General features: G+C 44.0%; 1 protein-coding gene across 2 annotated transcripts in view; it reads right to left on the reverse strand.

The window, feature by feature from the left end:
* Positions 1-242: 242 nt before the first annotated feature.
* Positions 243-14,484, reverse strand: part of GRIN2A (glutamate ionotropic receptor NMDA type subunit 2A) — a 389,186-nt gene continuing 374,944 nt past the window's right edge. For both annotated transcript variants that reach the window (XM_080677101.1, XM_080677102.1), the window contains 2 exons: positions 8,019-8,257; positions 243-2,155 (listed from right to left, as the gene is read on the reverse strand). In XM_080677101.1, the coding sequence (XP_080533227.1) occupies positions 365-2,155; positions 8,019-8,257 (2,030 nt within the window). In that variant the 3' untranslated portion in view covers positions 243-364. The remainder of the gene's footprint in view (positions 2,156-8,018; positions 8,258-14,484) is intronic.

Here is a 14,484-nt window from a genome sequence, read left to right on the forward strand (position 1 = left end):
GCATGGTGGACTGGCTTAATGGAATTTGGAATATAGGAAATCACAACATCACCACTGGCATCCAAGGCATCATTATTGCCAACACATCTAGTGGGCATGTCCAGGAGACTTGCCCTTTGATTTGTTATTTTTGGTTAAGGACTCACCTATATGGTATCTGCCATTCTCAGCACACACCTCACAAGATTCCTTGAGTGGAAGACTATGGCATGGAGCCATGTGCAAAAGAACCAACAACAACAAAAAAAAATACCTTCCTAAATCCTCTTCCTCTTCACAGGGCACTATTGGACATCCAACATTTTCCCTCCAAAATGTTGGCCATTACGTATGTTTCCCTATAGATAAAACATTAATGGAAGGTTTAAACATCAGATTCAATACTAGGCATTTTCTTGTACACACGTCTATTGCTGCAGGAATTCAAAACCCTGGGGGTAGAGTACGTATTATTCTTATTTGCAGCATAAGGCATAACATGCTCGGAAATATACACATCATTGTGGCCTCTACTGTCCCTGGAACAGTACGATGCCGTTGACCTCAAAGAGGATCGAAGATAGCTGTCATTCATTGTCTGGGATGGCAACGAGTGTTTATAGGAGTCCGAGGGGCATCTCCCAATGACTAAGCGTTGGTCATCCCCATAGGAGTGGAGGAAAGGGTTATTGGAGGTGTGGTCTGGCAAGAGAGACTTGCTCCGCTTGCTGTCCACCAGACCCTGAGGGAAGAGGGAGCTTTTGTTCCCCAAGAGTTTGCTGGAGGGGACACTAACAAGACTCCCGTACAAATTTCCCTCCAGAAGCCGTTCCCTGTCCTTGAGGCTTATGCTCCGAGAGGGCCTGCTAAGGTCTATCTCCCTAGGCTTGTCGAGGATGTTATCATATGAATGCTGACGGCTAATCCTTAGCTTGTTCTTTTGGAACTGGAGGGCATTGTTCTGTGCCCAGTCCTGCTGGTAGACCTCCTCCTGGGTGGCTGGATTCCCTGTCTCCTGAAGCATCTGGTCTTCATCAATGTCGTAGAGGTTCCCCATCCGTAGGCAGGCATCACACTTGAACGGCGACCTCATGGTGAAATGGCCTGAATAGGTGGGCAGGTTGGAAAGGCAGCTCCTGCAGTGTGTGGAGTTCTGCCTGTAGCGGTCGCTGCCCTCGCTGAGAGGGGAACTCTTGTCCTTCAAGGTGAAGTGCTTGGAGTAGAGCTTATACTGGTCATTGTTGGGAAGCCCATCTTCATTGTGCAGAGGGTTCCTGTTCATGGGCAGCGTGGAGTCCCCTTTGCGAAAGTTCTCACTGTGGTCCTGGTAGGCATCTGGGAAGTCCATGTTTTCGGGAAGGGCCATGTTTTCAACAAACTGGGGGGGATCTAGGTGGAAACTGGGCTCCTTCTCACCATCAATGGTGTAGATCTTGTCCCTTGGGGAGCTCGCTTTGGTTTTCAAGTATGAGCGCTCGACCTCGCTGCAGTCCTTGGGATACTTGGAGGCCATTGACCTTTTGAAGTTGTCCTTGGTCTTGTGGCTCTTATTGTTGTCAGGTTCCCTGTGGCACGTGGCTCGACTTGAAGTTTCTGAAATGTCTGAGTGGGCCACCTCTTCTGGAAGGTACCTGGGACTCTTTAGGGAGTGGGTCCTATTCTCCAATGTTCCCTCCTCCCTCTGGGAAACTGGGTTCTGGGTCATTGAATCTTGGCGTAGAGAGTCCATGGATTTCTTCCAAAGCTGCCGGGGCCTGGAATTCCCTTTGGATTCTGTGCTCACGGCCACCTCCACTGTGTTAGGGTTAGATTCGTTGAGAGTCAAGGGGTGCTGACCCTGGAACACGTAGTTATTGAGGTTGTCCTTGTGCCTGTTGGCCACAAATGTTTGGAGTTCATTCATGTTGTCCCCAAAAATGCTGTCTTTCCCCTGAAAGGACCTGTTGTCTGAATATATCAAGTTTCCCTTATCTGAAACCATGTCCATGATCAGGGAACCTCTTTGGATAAGGTCAGCAGCTCTTTTGGGAGAATCTATTCTTGAGGAGTTCATGTTGGACATGTTTTTGGCCGACCGAAGGAATTTTAACATGTTGCTCTGTGAGCCGGTCAGATTGAAGTCTGGAGACTTCTTTTTTTCTTCAATGTGCACCCCGTGAATGCAGCTGTAAATGCCCTGTGGGAAGTGACATAACACACCATCATCAGCAGCAAGCAAAGGAAACCACTCCACACCTGAACTCTATCTGCAAAGGTGAGATATGGCCTTCTTGTAGGAGCCCTGGAGAAACAGCAAAATCCAATACCAAGCCTGATAATGTTTCCTAAATGGATGAGACCAGTGGCAAAGTATCAGGCTTATCTTTTCTCTCTGGCTCAAGATTATCAAACACTTTTGCAAACAGTCATACATGAAGCTTGAGAAAAGATATCAATGAATGTTCATATAACTATGAGGGTCTCAGTGCCTCCAAATTGACATATAAGGCTATTTAATTAACCCTACCAACACCCAGGTCACCAACTCATGTTTTTTATTAAAATTTTTCAAAATAATCTTTGGAATTTGGATACCAGAGAATCAGCTATTGACAAACAAACTAAGTTGGCATAAAAGACAACCTATTATACCCGTATCCACACACTGAAGATATCAGTCAAGTCATGAGACCCAAGTAGGACAGTCAGAAAATCCTTTCTGATTCAGTATAAGCATGAAATCTATGGGTGATGAATCAGATGGTTTTTTGTTTTTTTGGTGTTTTTTTTTAGGAACAGACATAGATGCTAGGATACAAGAAGCAGTTGTAGGGGACTAGTCTTGCCACCATGTGGGGACATTATCCTGAGAGTGAAGCCACCATAGAGAAAAGTAGAACCCAGGGGATAGAGAGACATGACGTAGGTCAAACCTTTGGGGCCACTCTCTCAAACTTTTCTCTTACCTCACTTGATATAGTCTTTGTGTGTTTGTTTTTGTGTGAATTTGCTCAATGTAGAGTTGGGTTTTAGCTGCGAGGGACAGTGGAGATTCCTGATGATACAGTGTGCTGCATTTAAATCCATGTAGGGACTGAGTGACTTATGGACTCCTGGGGAGCTCAAATATAGGCACGTCCATCTATATGTCTCTAGTTTTCCATTACACTTTCTTCCATTCTTAAAAATAGCTGTTTACTTCTACTTAACAGTAACTCAAGGGAAGAATTCAATTTATGAGCAATAGTAGGCAAGAGGGCATCAGTGACATTGTGTTTTGCAGTCCCCCCTTCCCCACTCCTGCCCCCAAAGTTTTGGCAGCCATACCTAAAAGGAACAATCAGATCAAGCCTGCAGGATTTGACCTGGTCCTCCCAAGACTGATGAGGAGCCAGCCTGAGAAGGGGTTTGTAAAAGTGAACACGGCAGCTGCTGCTGACTTTGGCATGAACTTGTGGAAAGTATATGTGATTAACTGTGGACTGTGATAATAGTGGCTCCATCAGTTCCCCATGGTGGGGACGAGTTTAACCCGCAGAGATGCTCAAGGAACTGTGACAGCCTCGAGCCTGCTGTATTTTTCTTGTAATTTTCTGGAGACAGTCTCCACTCCAGCCTTCTAAGAGAGGTCAACAGAAAAGCCTACCTACAATTGTGCGTTTGAGCATCTCTTTCTCTGACACTCAACCTTGGGCTGCATGGCCCTGGCATCGCGCCCTTTCCCCACCTTCCTGCAGCCTTGTCTTTAGTCTCCTTCTCTGTGTCCTGTGTGGCTTCCTATTCACCTGTCAGGAGCCTCTATCTCCTCCTTATTACAAATTTTTGAGCTGCTCTGTTCCCCCTGATCTGCCCTTCCTGTGTCACCCTACCTCTCCTTTCACACCAGCATGAACATGCACTGCCCATTCTGTGGGAGCTCCAAAGAAAGGCCTGCTACCCTTTACTACCAAAGGGTTGTTCTCCAAAGCCACTGTGGCTTCCTGCTTAGGTAAGCAGCCAAATCCCTCCTCGGGAACCAAATCCCTGGGCTTGTGTTTCTTTCCTTCCTGCAGAGTTCTCTCTTTTCTCCTCTCTGTTTTTCATAGATCTTGGCTGCATTTTATGGGTTGTGGAAATAGGGTGCCCTCTTGAACCCACAGTGGACTACTGGTCCCAGATGTGGACGAGCCAGAAGCTTTTTTCACTGTTTCCAGCTGCCCCATCTGAGCTCATTGGGAAGGTGCCTGAGTTCCTTCTCCCTGGTCCTTGGCTTTGCTATGTCCCCCATTCCTTACATCTCAGGAGACAACCGAGGCGGTTCTTTTTTGCTGGTGACAGTAAATATTTTTTCTACATGAGAGGGAAAGCATTTCAGAGAGAAAACAAACGTTAAGGGCATCCTGCAGACAAGAGGGCACAGTTTGGGAAGTTTATGGCAACAAAGGCTACAGCTGTGGGAGAAGCTTAGTTCTAATATTAAATAAATGATTTCTTTGAGCTTGGCCTTCTCCCTGGGCAGCTCCACACGTGCACATATCTCAGGTTTGTATTGGTTCAAATTACCCAGGAGCTTCCCAAGGGACAAGCCCACAAGGAGGGCTGCGTGTGTCTGTGTGTCACAATAACTTTATGTCTATTGTCTGACTGATCAATGTGCTAAAAAGAGAAATGGTGATGGAGAGACCTGGCTTGTGTGCAGAAACCCTGCCTTGGGGTAGAAGTGAATTTCAGATTAAAAGGTGTCTGACACTGACAAAAACAGGAGACCAACCCTAACACATAGATAAAGGTTCCTCTCTCATGCTTATTCCTCTGGCATGAGAGATGAAGTGAGAAGACCTGTTGTTTCAAGGAAACATAAGTGAACAGGAGGGTCCCATTCTAACCTGTTGGGAGTTTCTCTATTCATAGGATGAGTGTGATCAAATCAACTCATATGATATTGTGAGGATTAGAGACAATTGCCTAGGCTCTCATTTACACACTAGGCATAATTCATTGTGTCCTTGTGAGCTTGTATTTGTAGGAAAGTAGGTTCTTTGTTTGGGAATTCCCCACTGCAGGTTTTATTTAACAGAAAATGATGTTGTGTACACAATGAAGACATTTTTGCTTTGGCGTGTGTTTTCTGCACTGTATGTAAGCATATATGTAAGGTGGCATGTGTGTGCATATGCACATAAGACCAGCTTTAAAAATGTGTTCTGGCCCTTGACCAGAAAAGGAAGAACACTTTTTAGCAACCCAGAAGTCCTTCTAGGCACAGCATTGGGGGCTAAGCCCATTCTGAGTTCCCCTAATAAATGAGAGACAGATTTATTAGGTAAACTCAGAATGAGAAAAGTACATTAAGGATGAGATCTTTTTATTCACACGTATCATGCTGTGCTTATTTTAAAAGACAAATCTTATCTGGGGAGAAGGAGGGAGGGTAGTTGCTCAAGCAAGGCTCCCTGCAACCTTTGAGGGTACGAGTGAGGATGGCTGGGAGTTTCAAGGGGGCATACAAGTCCCTTCAGTGCTCCTATGGGATGAGTGGTCCACTCTGACTTAGGGAAGGGAGGCTGATGGTCACATTCCAGCTCTTCCAGCCCGTCAAAGGCACAACACAACAACAGCTGCTCCTGTGGGCTCAGTCTCTCCCCCCGCCCCCTCCCCCCTGCCAGCCCACACTCCCATTCTTTAAGATGCTTGGAACAGGAGTGAGGGATTTAGTTCATTTCTTATAATAATGATCCTATCAACTTGGCTTCCTTAATGGCATCTCAGACAGAGGAAATGCTCTTCCAAACACAAGCAGGATTTATAAGTAAATGCAACAGTGTGCATTTGCTCATAATAATCCCAGAATCTTTGGATATGGAAAGCCTTTAGTAACTGGCAGAGATAATTAGCTTAAAATTGGCATACCTAGCTATATGCATGCACACTGTTATTTTTAAGCAATCTGTGTGTTTAGATGCCATCAAGCTAATTAAGAAATATGTATTTGCACCAAACTCAAGTTTACAGTGCCATTGAATGGAGAAAATAAATCCTCCTCACTAAGCTAATGTGTACCTTCTGAATCTCCAAAGTTTTTAAAATCACTAAATGCTAAGGATACAAAAATTCATTTTTAAACAATTATTTAGTTTCCTCAATAAGCTTAGCATATAAAATTAGATGTTTTTAAGAAATATTTTTCACCATGTTTCAAATCCAAAGTCATTAAACTCTTTCAGAGTGAAAAAAAATTCCAAGGAGAGTAAATGGGAGAAATAGGGAGATAAATAGATTGAATGGATGGATGGATAGATGGGTGGATGAATGGATGAACAGACAGATGAATAAATAGATGGAAGAATGGATAGATGGATGGATGGATAGATGGAGAAATAGATGGACAGATAGATGATTGATACCAAATCTATAATAATAAAAGTGTAATATGCTAATTAGACCAGACAGACGAATAATCTTTGGATTATTACGATGCAATAATCCAAAGATTCTGGGATTATTATGAGCAAATGCACACTGTTGCATTTACTTATAAATCCTGCTTGTGTTTGGAAGAGCATTTCCTCTGTCTGAGATGCCATTAAGGAAGCCAAGTTGATAGGATCATTATTATAAGAAATGAACTAAATCCCTCACTCCTGTTCCAAGCATCTTAAAGAATGGGATGAAGCTGAGGCTGCGAGGGCCAAGGCAAGCCGCTGTGGCTGCAAGGGCCGAGCCCCTTGCACGAATTTCATGCATCGGGCCTCTAGTAGACAGATAATGTTATACTATGTTAGAGGATGAGTAAACAATATGTATGTATGTGCTTTTATTATGATGCAAGTAAATTACTAGATTGTGTTGAATATGTAAACACATTATGTGAGTTGCATGCACATATACTAGTATATTGTATAGTATGATTTGCATCAAATCTCTTGTGTTGCTTGTGTTTGATATTTGTTGCTTGTGTAAGACTGTGGGCTCTGGATGGTACACTATTTAGATTCAAACCATAGCTCCACCACAACTGTGTGTCCTTGGATAATTCCCCTAACCTCATTACTCCGAGTTCCCCCATCTATAATCTGGAGCTAATTACAGTACCTACCTCATAGAGTTGGTTTGTAGGTTTCATGAGATAGAGGGTATAAAGTTCTTATAAAGTGCCTGGAACATATATGTGCTCCATAAATATAAGCATTTTCTATGATTGTTATCATTACTGGTGAATTCTGTCATATGTGCTTTCTATGGCAACATACACATTCCATGTTATGCAGAATAAAAGGAGATTTTCTTGTATTGCATGTGAACTCCCATAGCCTGTGTACTCTGTGCTGTAGTTTATGTTGGGTTGAATGTGTATTTTGTCTTGTTTGATGTGTGTGCATTTTCTCATGGGTCTTCACATCTGGTTTCATTGCAGACACTATTGCACTGCACATGCTTTCCATGTTTTGTTGGGGTGTGTACACAAAGTGTGGCTGTGTGTGTAGATTATGTTTATCCTGCACGTTCTATTGGAAAGCATGCACACACTGTCACATCCTGCATAGGGATGTTAATAGTGTGGTATAGCATGCCTGGGTGCTAATGATGTAGGCCACAGACAGCTTTGTTTGGCCCACATGATGTTTTTTGTGTGTTTTTTAATGGAATTGGTTACTAATATTTAAAATAGAAAGGTTTCATACAAAATCAGACCACTACTTTCTCTTTTACAAATAAGAAGACCTGATAATATTAGCTCCGCATCCCCGTCCTCCACTGAGGAGGACTGCCCCCTCCAGGCATGGAGAGCATTATGCAGTTGTCACAGGTCCTGGGATCCTCCATTGTTCCCTCAATCAGATACCCAAGTTCAGAAGCTATTTTTCACATCATTGATGCTGCCTTTCTCGTGCCCTGCCTGCTTCACCCATTCACCCTTCTTTTCTGGCTTCTATAGTCATCTGGGTTTGCGAACCGGGGCTTATAAACGCCCAAGGTTCAGACCACCTCCTGCAAGAAGTCAAGACCCCCTGATTCTCTGGACCCCCGATGCTTCCCTGGACCTGCTACTGCAAAAGGAAGTGGCCGCCAGGGCTACTGACCCTGCTGATAGAGAAGAGCAGCCCCGGCCGGTCAGAGCAAATGCCTGTGAAACAGAAGCGCAGCTTCCAGTAGAAGAGATGTTCCCAGATGAAGGTGATGAGGCTGAGGGCCATGGCGGCCGCCAGCATGTAGAACACGCCTGCCATGTTGTCGATGTCCAGCTGACTGCTCATCACCTCGTTCTTCTCGTGGTGGCAGATCCCTGTGAGCCACAGCGTCTCCAGCTCCTCCATCTCACCTGCACAGAAGACACGACCCACAGGCAGTGAGAAGCGGGGCATGCACTCTGGGGCAAGCATCTTTGGGTTTGGGATACACATGCATGACCTATGGCTGTGTAACCTGGAGGCAAATTACTGAGCTTTCCTGGTCTGCATCACTCACTTGTTGAATGAAGGTAATGATACTAATACCTACTTACTGTCTGTTGTAGGAAGATGAAATGAGATAATGTATAGTTTGGCATAGTCCCCTTTTTTGCCTTTTTGTGTGTTTTTTTGTTTGTTTATGTCATTATCATTATGTTCTGCCCATCCTATTTTTCTCTATCTCATCCCCAAACACACCCAATCCTGGAGCAGGACATGGGCTAAACTGGCAGCCAGCTATAGTGGAAAGACCTGCAGTCCAGTTATGACTTCATCACCCACTAGCTGTGACTTTGGAGCTACAGTTATCCTGCCTGTGAAATGGGTATATTTCCCAGATTTGTGGTGAGGATCAAATGAACTCACATATGTAAAATTACAAAATGTAGTGCCTGAATCACAGGAACTCATAAATTGCAGCCTTCGCGGTACTGTTGTGAAGAAAATGTCCAGTGCAATGCCTGGCATACCATCGTCCTCAAGTATATTAGTTTCTTCTTCCCTCTTCCTTTAAAAGAACATCCAGGATTATTCCAAAGGTCACCGACAAACAATGCACTTAGGCCTCAAAGCATTGATTGAAAGGAAGCATCCCAACCGGTTCTGAATGGCCCCTTGCAAATTAAACACCTCCCGCTCCAGTAAGCAATTAAAGGAAATAAGGTAATAGGCATGCTTAGCACTATTTTGTCTCTCTTTACGTGCATTTTATTCAGTTGCCATTTAGGAGGAAATTTTCTGATCTGAATGCCTAGCAATCATACTAACTGTAGCAATTCACTCAACTATGGCACTTAGACTAGGATTCAGCCTTTACACACTACCCTTCGATGGCAGTGAAAATCAAGGAGCTGCATATAATGCTAAATGGAAGCCAGAAGTGTGTGCGTGCGTGCGTGCGTGCGTGCGTGCGTGTGTGTGTGTGATCTCTAAGATACAAGAGACATGCAGAGCAAAACAAATGAAATAGTCCACCTCATTATTGGATCCCTCTCGAAGAACTTAATAAAATGACTGTTTTCATACTGCTCTACTGCTCCCTTTTTTTGTTTCGGGGAATCAGTGTGTATCGCTGGTGGTTTGTTCTAGCTCTTCACTGATTCGATGGGACACAGTAAGCTAAGTTGGCAGTTATTGTTTCTTGACCTTTTGAAGATGTTATGAGTTTTCTTCTGATCTAGACGGCAGCTGTTATTAGAAGTCGGCTCATAATTACTTGCTATGTAATTTCTATTTTCTCTCTACTTGCTTTTGAGAATTTCACTTTGTCTGTGGTGTGGAATCTGGGTGTGGGTTTGTTTTATTTGCTCTGCTTTTCAACCTAGTGACTCATAACTTTAATTCTGGAAAAATCACACTCATTGCTGCTTTGCATATTAACTCTCGCCATCCTATCTTTTTAAAAATAATTAATGGACTTTCATTTTTAGAGTAGAAAGTACAGTTTCCACATAACTCCTAGCCCCCATTTCTCTCACTTTCCCCTATTAACTTCTGACATAGGTAGTGGCAATTTTTTTTTACAATTTATGAACCAATCTTGATACATTATTATTAACTAAAGTCCATAATTTACATTGCGGTTCACTCTTTGCTTTGTAGGTCTGTGGGTACTGCTGAGTACTTAATGCTAAGCATCCACCATTGCCCTAAAAATCCCCTGTGCTCCAACTATTCATCCCTCCCTCCCTCCATCCCAACCCCTGGCAATCTTTTAACGGTCTCTCTAGTTTTGCCTTTTCCAGAACATCATATGGTTGGAACCAGATAGTATGTAGCTTTTTCAGAAAAGCTTCTTTCACTGAACAGTATATACTTAGGTTCTTTTGTGTGTATTCAATAACTTGATAGCTTGCTTCTTTTTATTGCCGAATAATATTCCATCACATAGATGTATAGTCTGTTTGTCTATTCACCTGCTGATGGACATGTTGGCTGCTCCCTGGGTTAGCCAGTTATAAATACAGCTGCTATACACAGTCATGTGCAGGTTTTGTCTATGGATGCAAGTTTTCAACGCATTCGGGTAAATACCTAGGAGCATGTCGCTAGATTGCACGGTGAGACTGCTAGTATGTTTAGCTTTGTAGGAAACCGCCAAACTGCCTTCCAAAGTGGCTGTGGCATCGTGCATTCCCACCAGCAGGGAATGGGGGTTGCTCCACATCCTCACCCGCGTTGATTGATGTTCTCAGCATTTTGGATTTTAGCCATTCTAATAAGGTGTGCAGTAACAGGTAACACAATTCTCCAATGACACATGATAATCCTGTCTTTTTTCGCTTTTGACCATTTTGTTTGAACTATTCTGGACCTTCTCATCCTATCCTCTAGGTTATTAATTTTGTTTTAATATTTCCCATCCCTTTATCTCTCTGTCCTGCCATTAGATGATTTGCACATTTTCCAGTTCATTTATTCCTTCATTAGTAATATTTAGCTTTATGTTTTAATTTCATCTATTTTAATTGTGACATTCATCTGGCTTTTTTTAAAGTTCTGCCAGTTCTTTTGATCGTAATGTCCTACCCCTCTGTTATTTTTAAAACTTTTATATTTAATAATTTCAACCCTACAGTCTTTGGGTTATTCTCTGCCCTGCCTCCTCCCCGCTCCCTTGGTTCTTGGAGTTCCCATCTTATTTGTTGTGTGTGCTGCATCTCATGGTGGATTACTTCCCTGGGACATTAGTCACTTTTGATTATGAGCTAATCTTCAGCAGACTTGTTCTCCCCCTACACCCAGAGGGCTCCCAAGCATACTGGGCTATAGAAGTGCCCCCGCAATTGGGTTCTGGGTTTGCTTCCATCACGGTCCCAGGGACTTTCAATGCACCAGCATTAGTATGAAAATTTTTTTACTGTAATTACCGCACCATTTAAGTAGTATACATTTAGACGTCCATACTCATTTTGGTGTTAATTTCTCAGAGCTTCAAACAGATGGCAAGCCTTCTTGTACTTTCTTTGCTTTGATGGACAGTTTTTTCTAATCTCCTTTTCACAGATGCATTGACTCACTGGAGGTCTGACTTATGCAGTGTTATCATTTTCTACTCCCTTGCACGTTCCAGGGCCCTAAGTGGCTGTTAAAGCCCATCTCCCTTTAGCTGCCGCACCTCAGCTGAAAAGTGACATGGGAACATCCGAGTCCCCTCTGTTCTGGTGCCTCAGGATTCCCCTTTCTTTTTCACTTTGTGCATTGTGTGAGTGTGGGAGTGTGTGATTGTGCATATGTGCAATTGCATGTAATCCTGAGTTCCGAGTTTACAGCATGAAAGGGCTCATGGGCCTTGGGTTTTCCATTGTACCACAACCATATACACATGTATAACTTTTGTAATCAGGATTTAAACCGTGTATGTATTTATGGAAGGAGAAAATAGGAAATGTGCATCTTTATAAATTCTTCACAAGGAAGGGTGCTGGTTACTCAGTGGTGCAGGCAAAGGGATGGGAAGGGCTATCCTGATTTCAAGTCCTTTCCTCCCGGCAGCCCCCCATGCTTCCACAGAATTGCAAATGTCTGGGAGACCCTGTCATGTTATCTCATTGTCCACTCAACGCCACCACCACATTGTCCAAGAGTTACAGTAGGGCTTCGCCTTCTCAAAAAACTCTAAGGCCATCCCCTCAAAAATACCGTGTGCTCCGACTTCCCATGCTTTGGAGTATGTGGGGACACAAAAATGGGTCTTTTCACCATGTTCTGTCACATTCCCAGCACATTTTCCTTTTGGTGTTATACCACAGACAGCCAGGTTTGTGCGCCTATAACAGGGTCAGTCTGGGTATAAGACACATCATCTTGATTCCTTTCATGATGTGAATATAAAGACTTCCCCCTGCCCTCTGCCCAAACAGCGCCTCTCTCTTAGAGTAAGTCCACTGGGTAAACCAGACCCGCATCCAGAAAGGAGAACAAAATGCAGTTCTCAATGCCAATTGCAGCCTGTTCCAATCACTTTCCAGTTATTCATTTCCTGCCTCACAGCCTTCTGCTACGCGTGTACTGAACTGCAGTTCAAATACTTTCTTATTTCATTTTTAATTTACTCAAGTATATTGTAATCTCCTTGAGGGAGACAAGGGACCATGTTTTATGATTGTGGTGTTTCTCATGGCCTGCAGCACATAGCAAGCGTTGAACCTGTATTTTCCCTTTGTTTCTTTCCTTACATCCCCAGGCTCAAATTGGGCAGTACCGCAAAACACGCAGGTCTGTTGGGTGAGCGTTTCTGCCATATAAATAGAGAAAATGCAGAGCAAGAGGGAACTTGCAGTGGGCCCCAGCGCAGGAGGCTGGATGCTTGCTTGCATGTCCTCAGCTGGCAAAGCAGCAAGTGCCAATTTTTCCGAGGAGCAGCGCTGTGATGTTCCTTCGGCAGTCAGTTGCTCCATTACAAAGAGGCCATGATCCCTGTCGATGTGATCTTGTACACTGGAGCTGGTAAATGGGACAATTAAATGTATTTCCTGCAGCGGACTCATTCCTGCTGCAAAGACAAAAGCTAAGAGCTCTCCTGGGAGGAGAGGGAGCCTGAGCAGCGTGGAGTTTTGTCTTGCTCTCTGCATCTGAGAGCCCAGAGCTCTCTCCCTCTCTATTTACACCTCTAATGACAGACAGGAAGCTCACGCACACTTGAGGATGCCTTTGTATCCATGGAAGTTACACCTGTTCAGAGGATCTTCCTATATCTATCTTCAGGGAAGAAGGCATTGCCAGCACGGGTCTCTCTGCCAGCCTCGAGTTCTGTGCCATCCTAGGAAGGCTGTGTGTCAAACCAGGTGTCACAGACCTCTCTCTTCCCTAAAGCTGCCAGTTAAAAGGCAGAGTGGTGGGGCTTCCAGAAGCAGGAGCCAGAAAGATGTAAAATCTAGAAGGGAAGAGGCGAGGATATCGGAGACAGCACTGTGCACACGTATGGTTGAGACTTGCTGCCATTAGCAGTTTGGGTGACGCTGCAAGAGGCTGTATGAAACATACAGAATTGGTCAGAGTGAATCCTGTGCAGAAAGGACACAGACAGTGGGCCCACCCCCCAGCATGGACTCTCACATCATCAATCCACTCACTTATAAGGCAGAAGCCACAGCTTTCAGATTTGCAAAAAGTAATGAATGAAAATTCAAGTAGGCCCCATCCAGCACATCATCGGAAAGGTTTCAGGTAGAAAACACTGGAATGAGCTACAAATGGTACTGTCCTTTCCCGAGGGTTTGGGGAGCATGTTGAATCATCCTGTAAGAGCTACATAATCACAGGAGTAGTATGAGAACCAGACTACCTGCATTCAACTCCCACCTTCAACAGGTGCTATCCACTTGATCTTGATCCAGATACTCTTCCTACATATCCATCCCCACACCCATTCATTTTATCAACCAACTTTTCTATTCTTTTATTTAACAAAGTTACATAAATTCTCTTCTCTTTCAGGCACTCTACTGGAATTTTCAAAAATTAAACCATGAGCCCTCATATCAACTTAATGTGGCTGGTGCCATTATCACACCCATTTTACAGATGGGGCCAGAGAGGCTAAAAAACCTGCTCAGATCTAACACCTACCAAATGTAGGACCACAGCATCTACCGCGTGGGAGTTTAGTTGGAATTCAGTGAGGGTGCACACATGCAGTGCCTGGAACACATATGTTACGCAATCAGTATTGCTGGTGATCACATTATTTCCTGCCTGAAGCCAGGGAAGCTGGGGCATTGGGTAGATCACATTCTCTTTCCCATGCTCTCCCATGGTGCCTATGAGTCCAAGGATGCATGTCCAGAGAGAAGGCTTATGGTAGGCCTCCAAGAAGAATCTATGTTCAATATTAAGAGAAATCAGTTCCTTATTTAGCCCTCAGACTCATTGCCCCCACCTCCCCAGGGACTGCAGTTGCTTTTCAGATTAGATTTCAGCCTGTTCTGTAAGACTGTCTGAGCACTAAGGGCATTGCTTCCGGAAAGGATTTACAGCATGCAATGTGACTAGCCTTCAGACTTGCTGAGTATTTCTCCCCCAGGTCAGTGGTGAAAAGTCAGTTGTGAACCTATACCCTTTAGGCTTCACCCAGGCCCTGAGAATTTGCTGAAGT

The sequence above is a fragment of the Plecotus auritus genome (assembly GCF_963455305.1).
Source record: "Plecotus auritus genome assembly, chromosome: 7".
NCBI lineage: Eukaryota > Metazoa > Chordata > Mammalia > Chiroptera > Vespertilionidae > Plecotus > Plecotus auritus.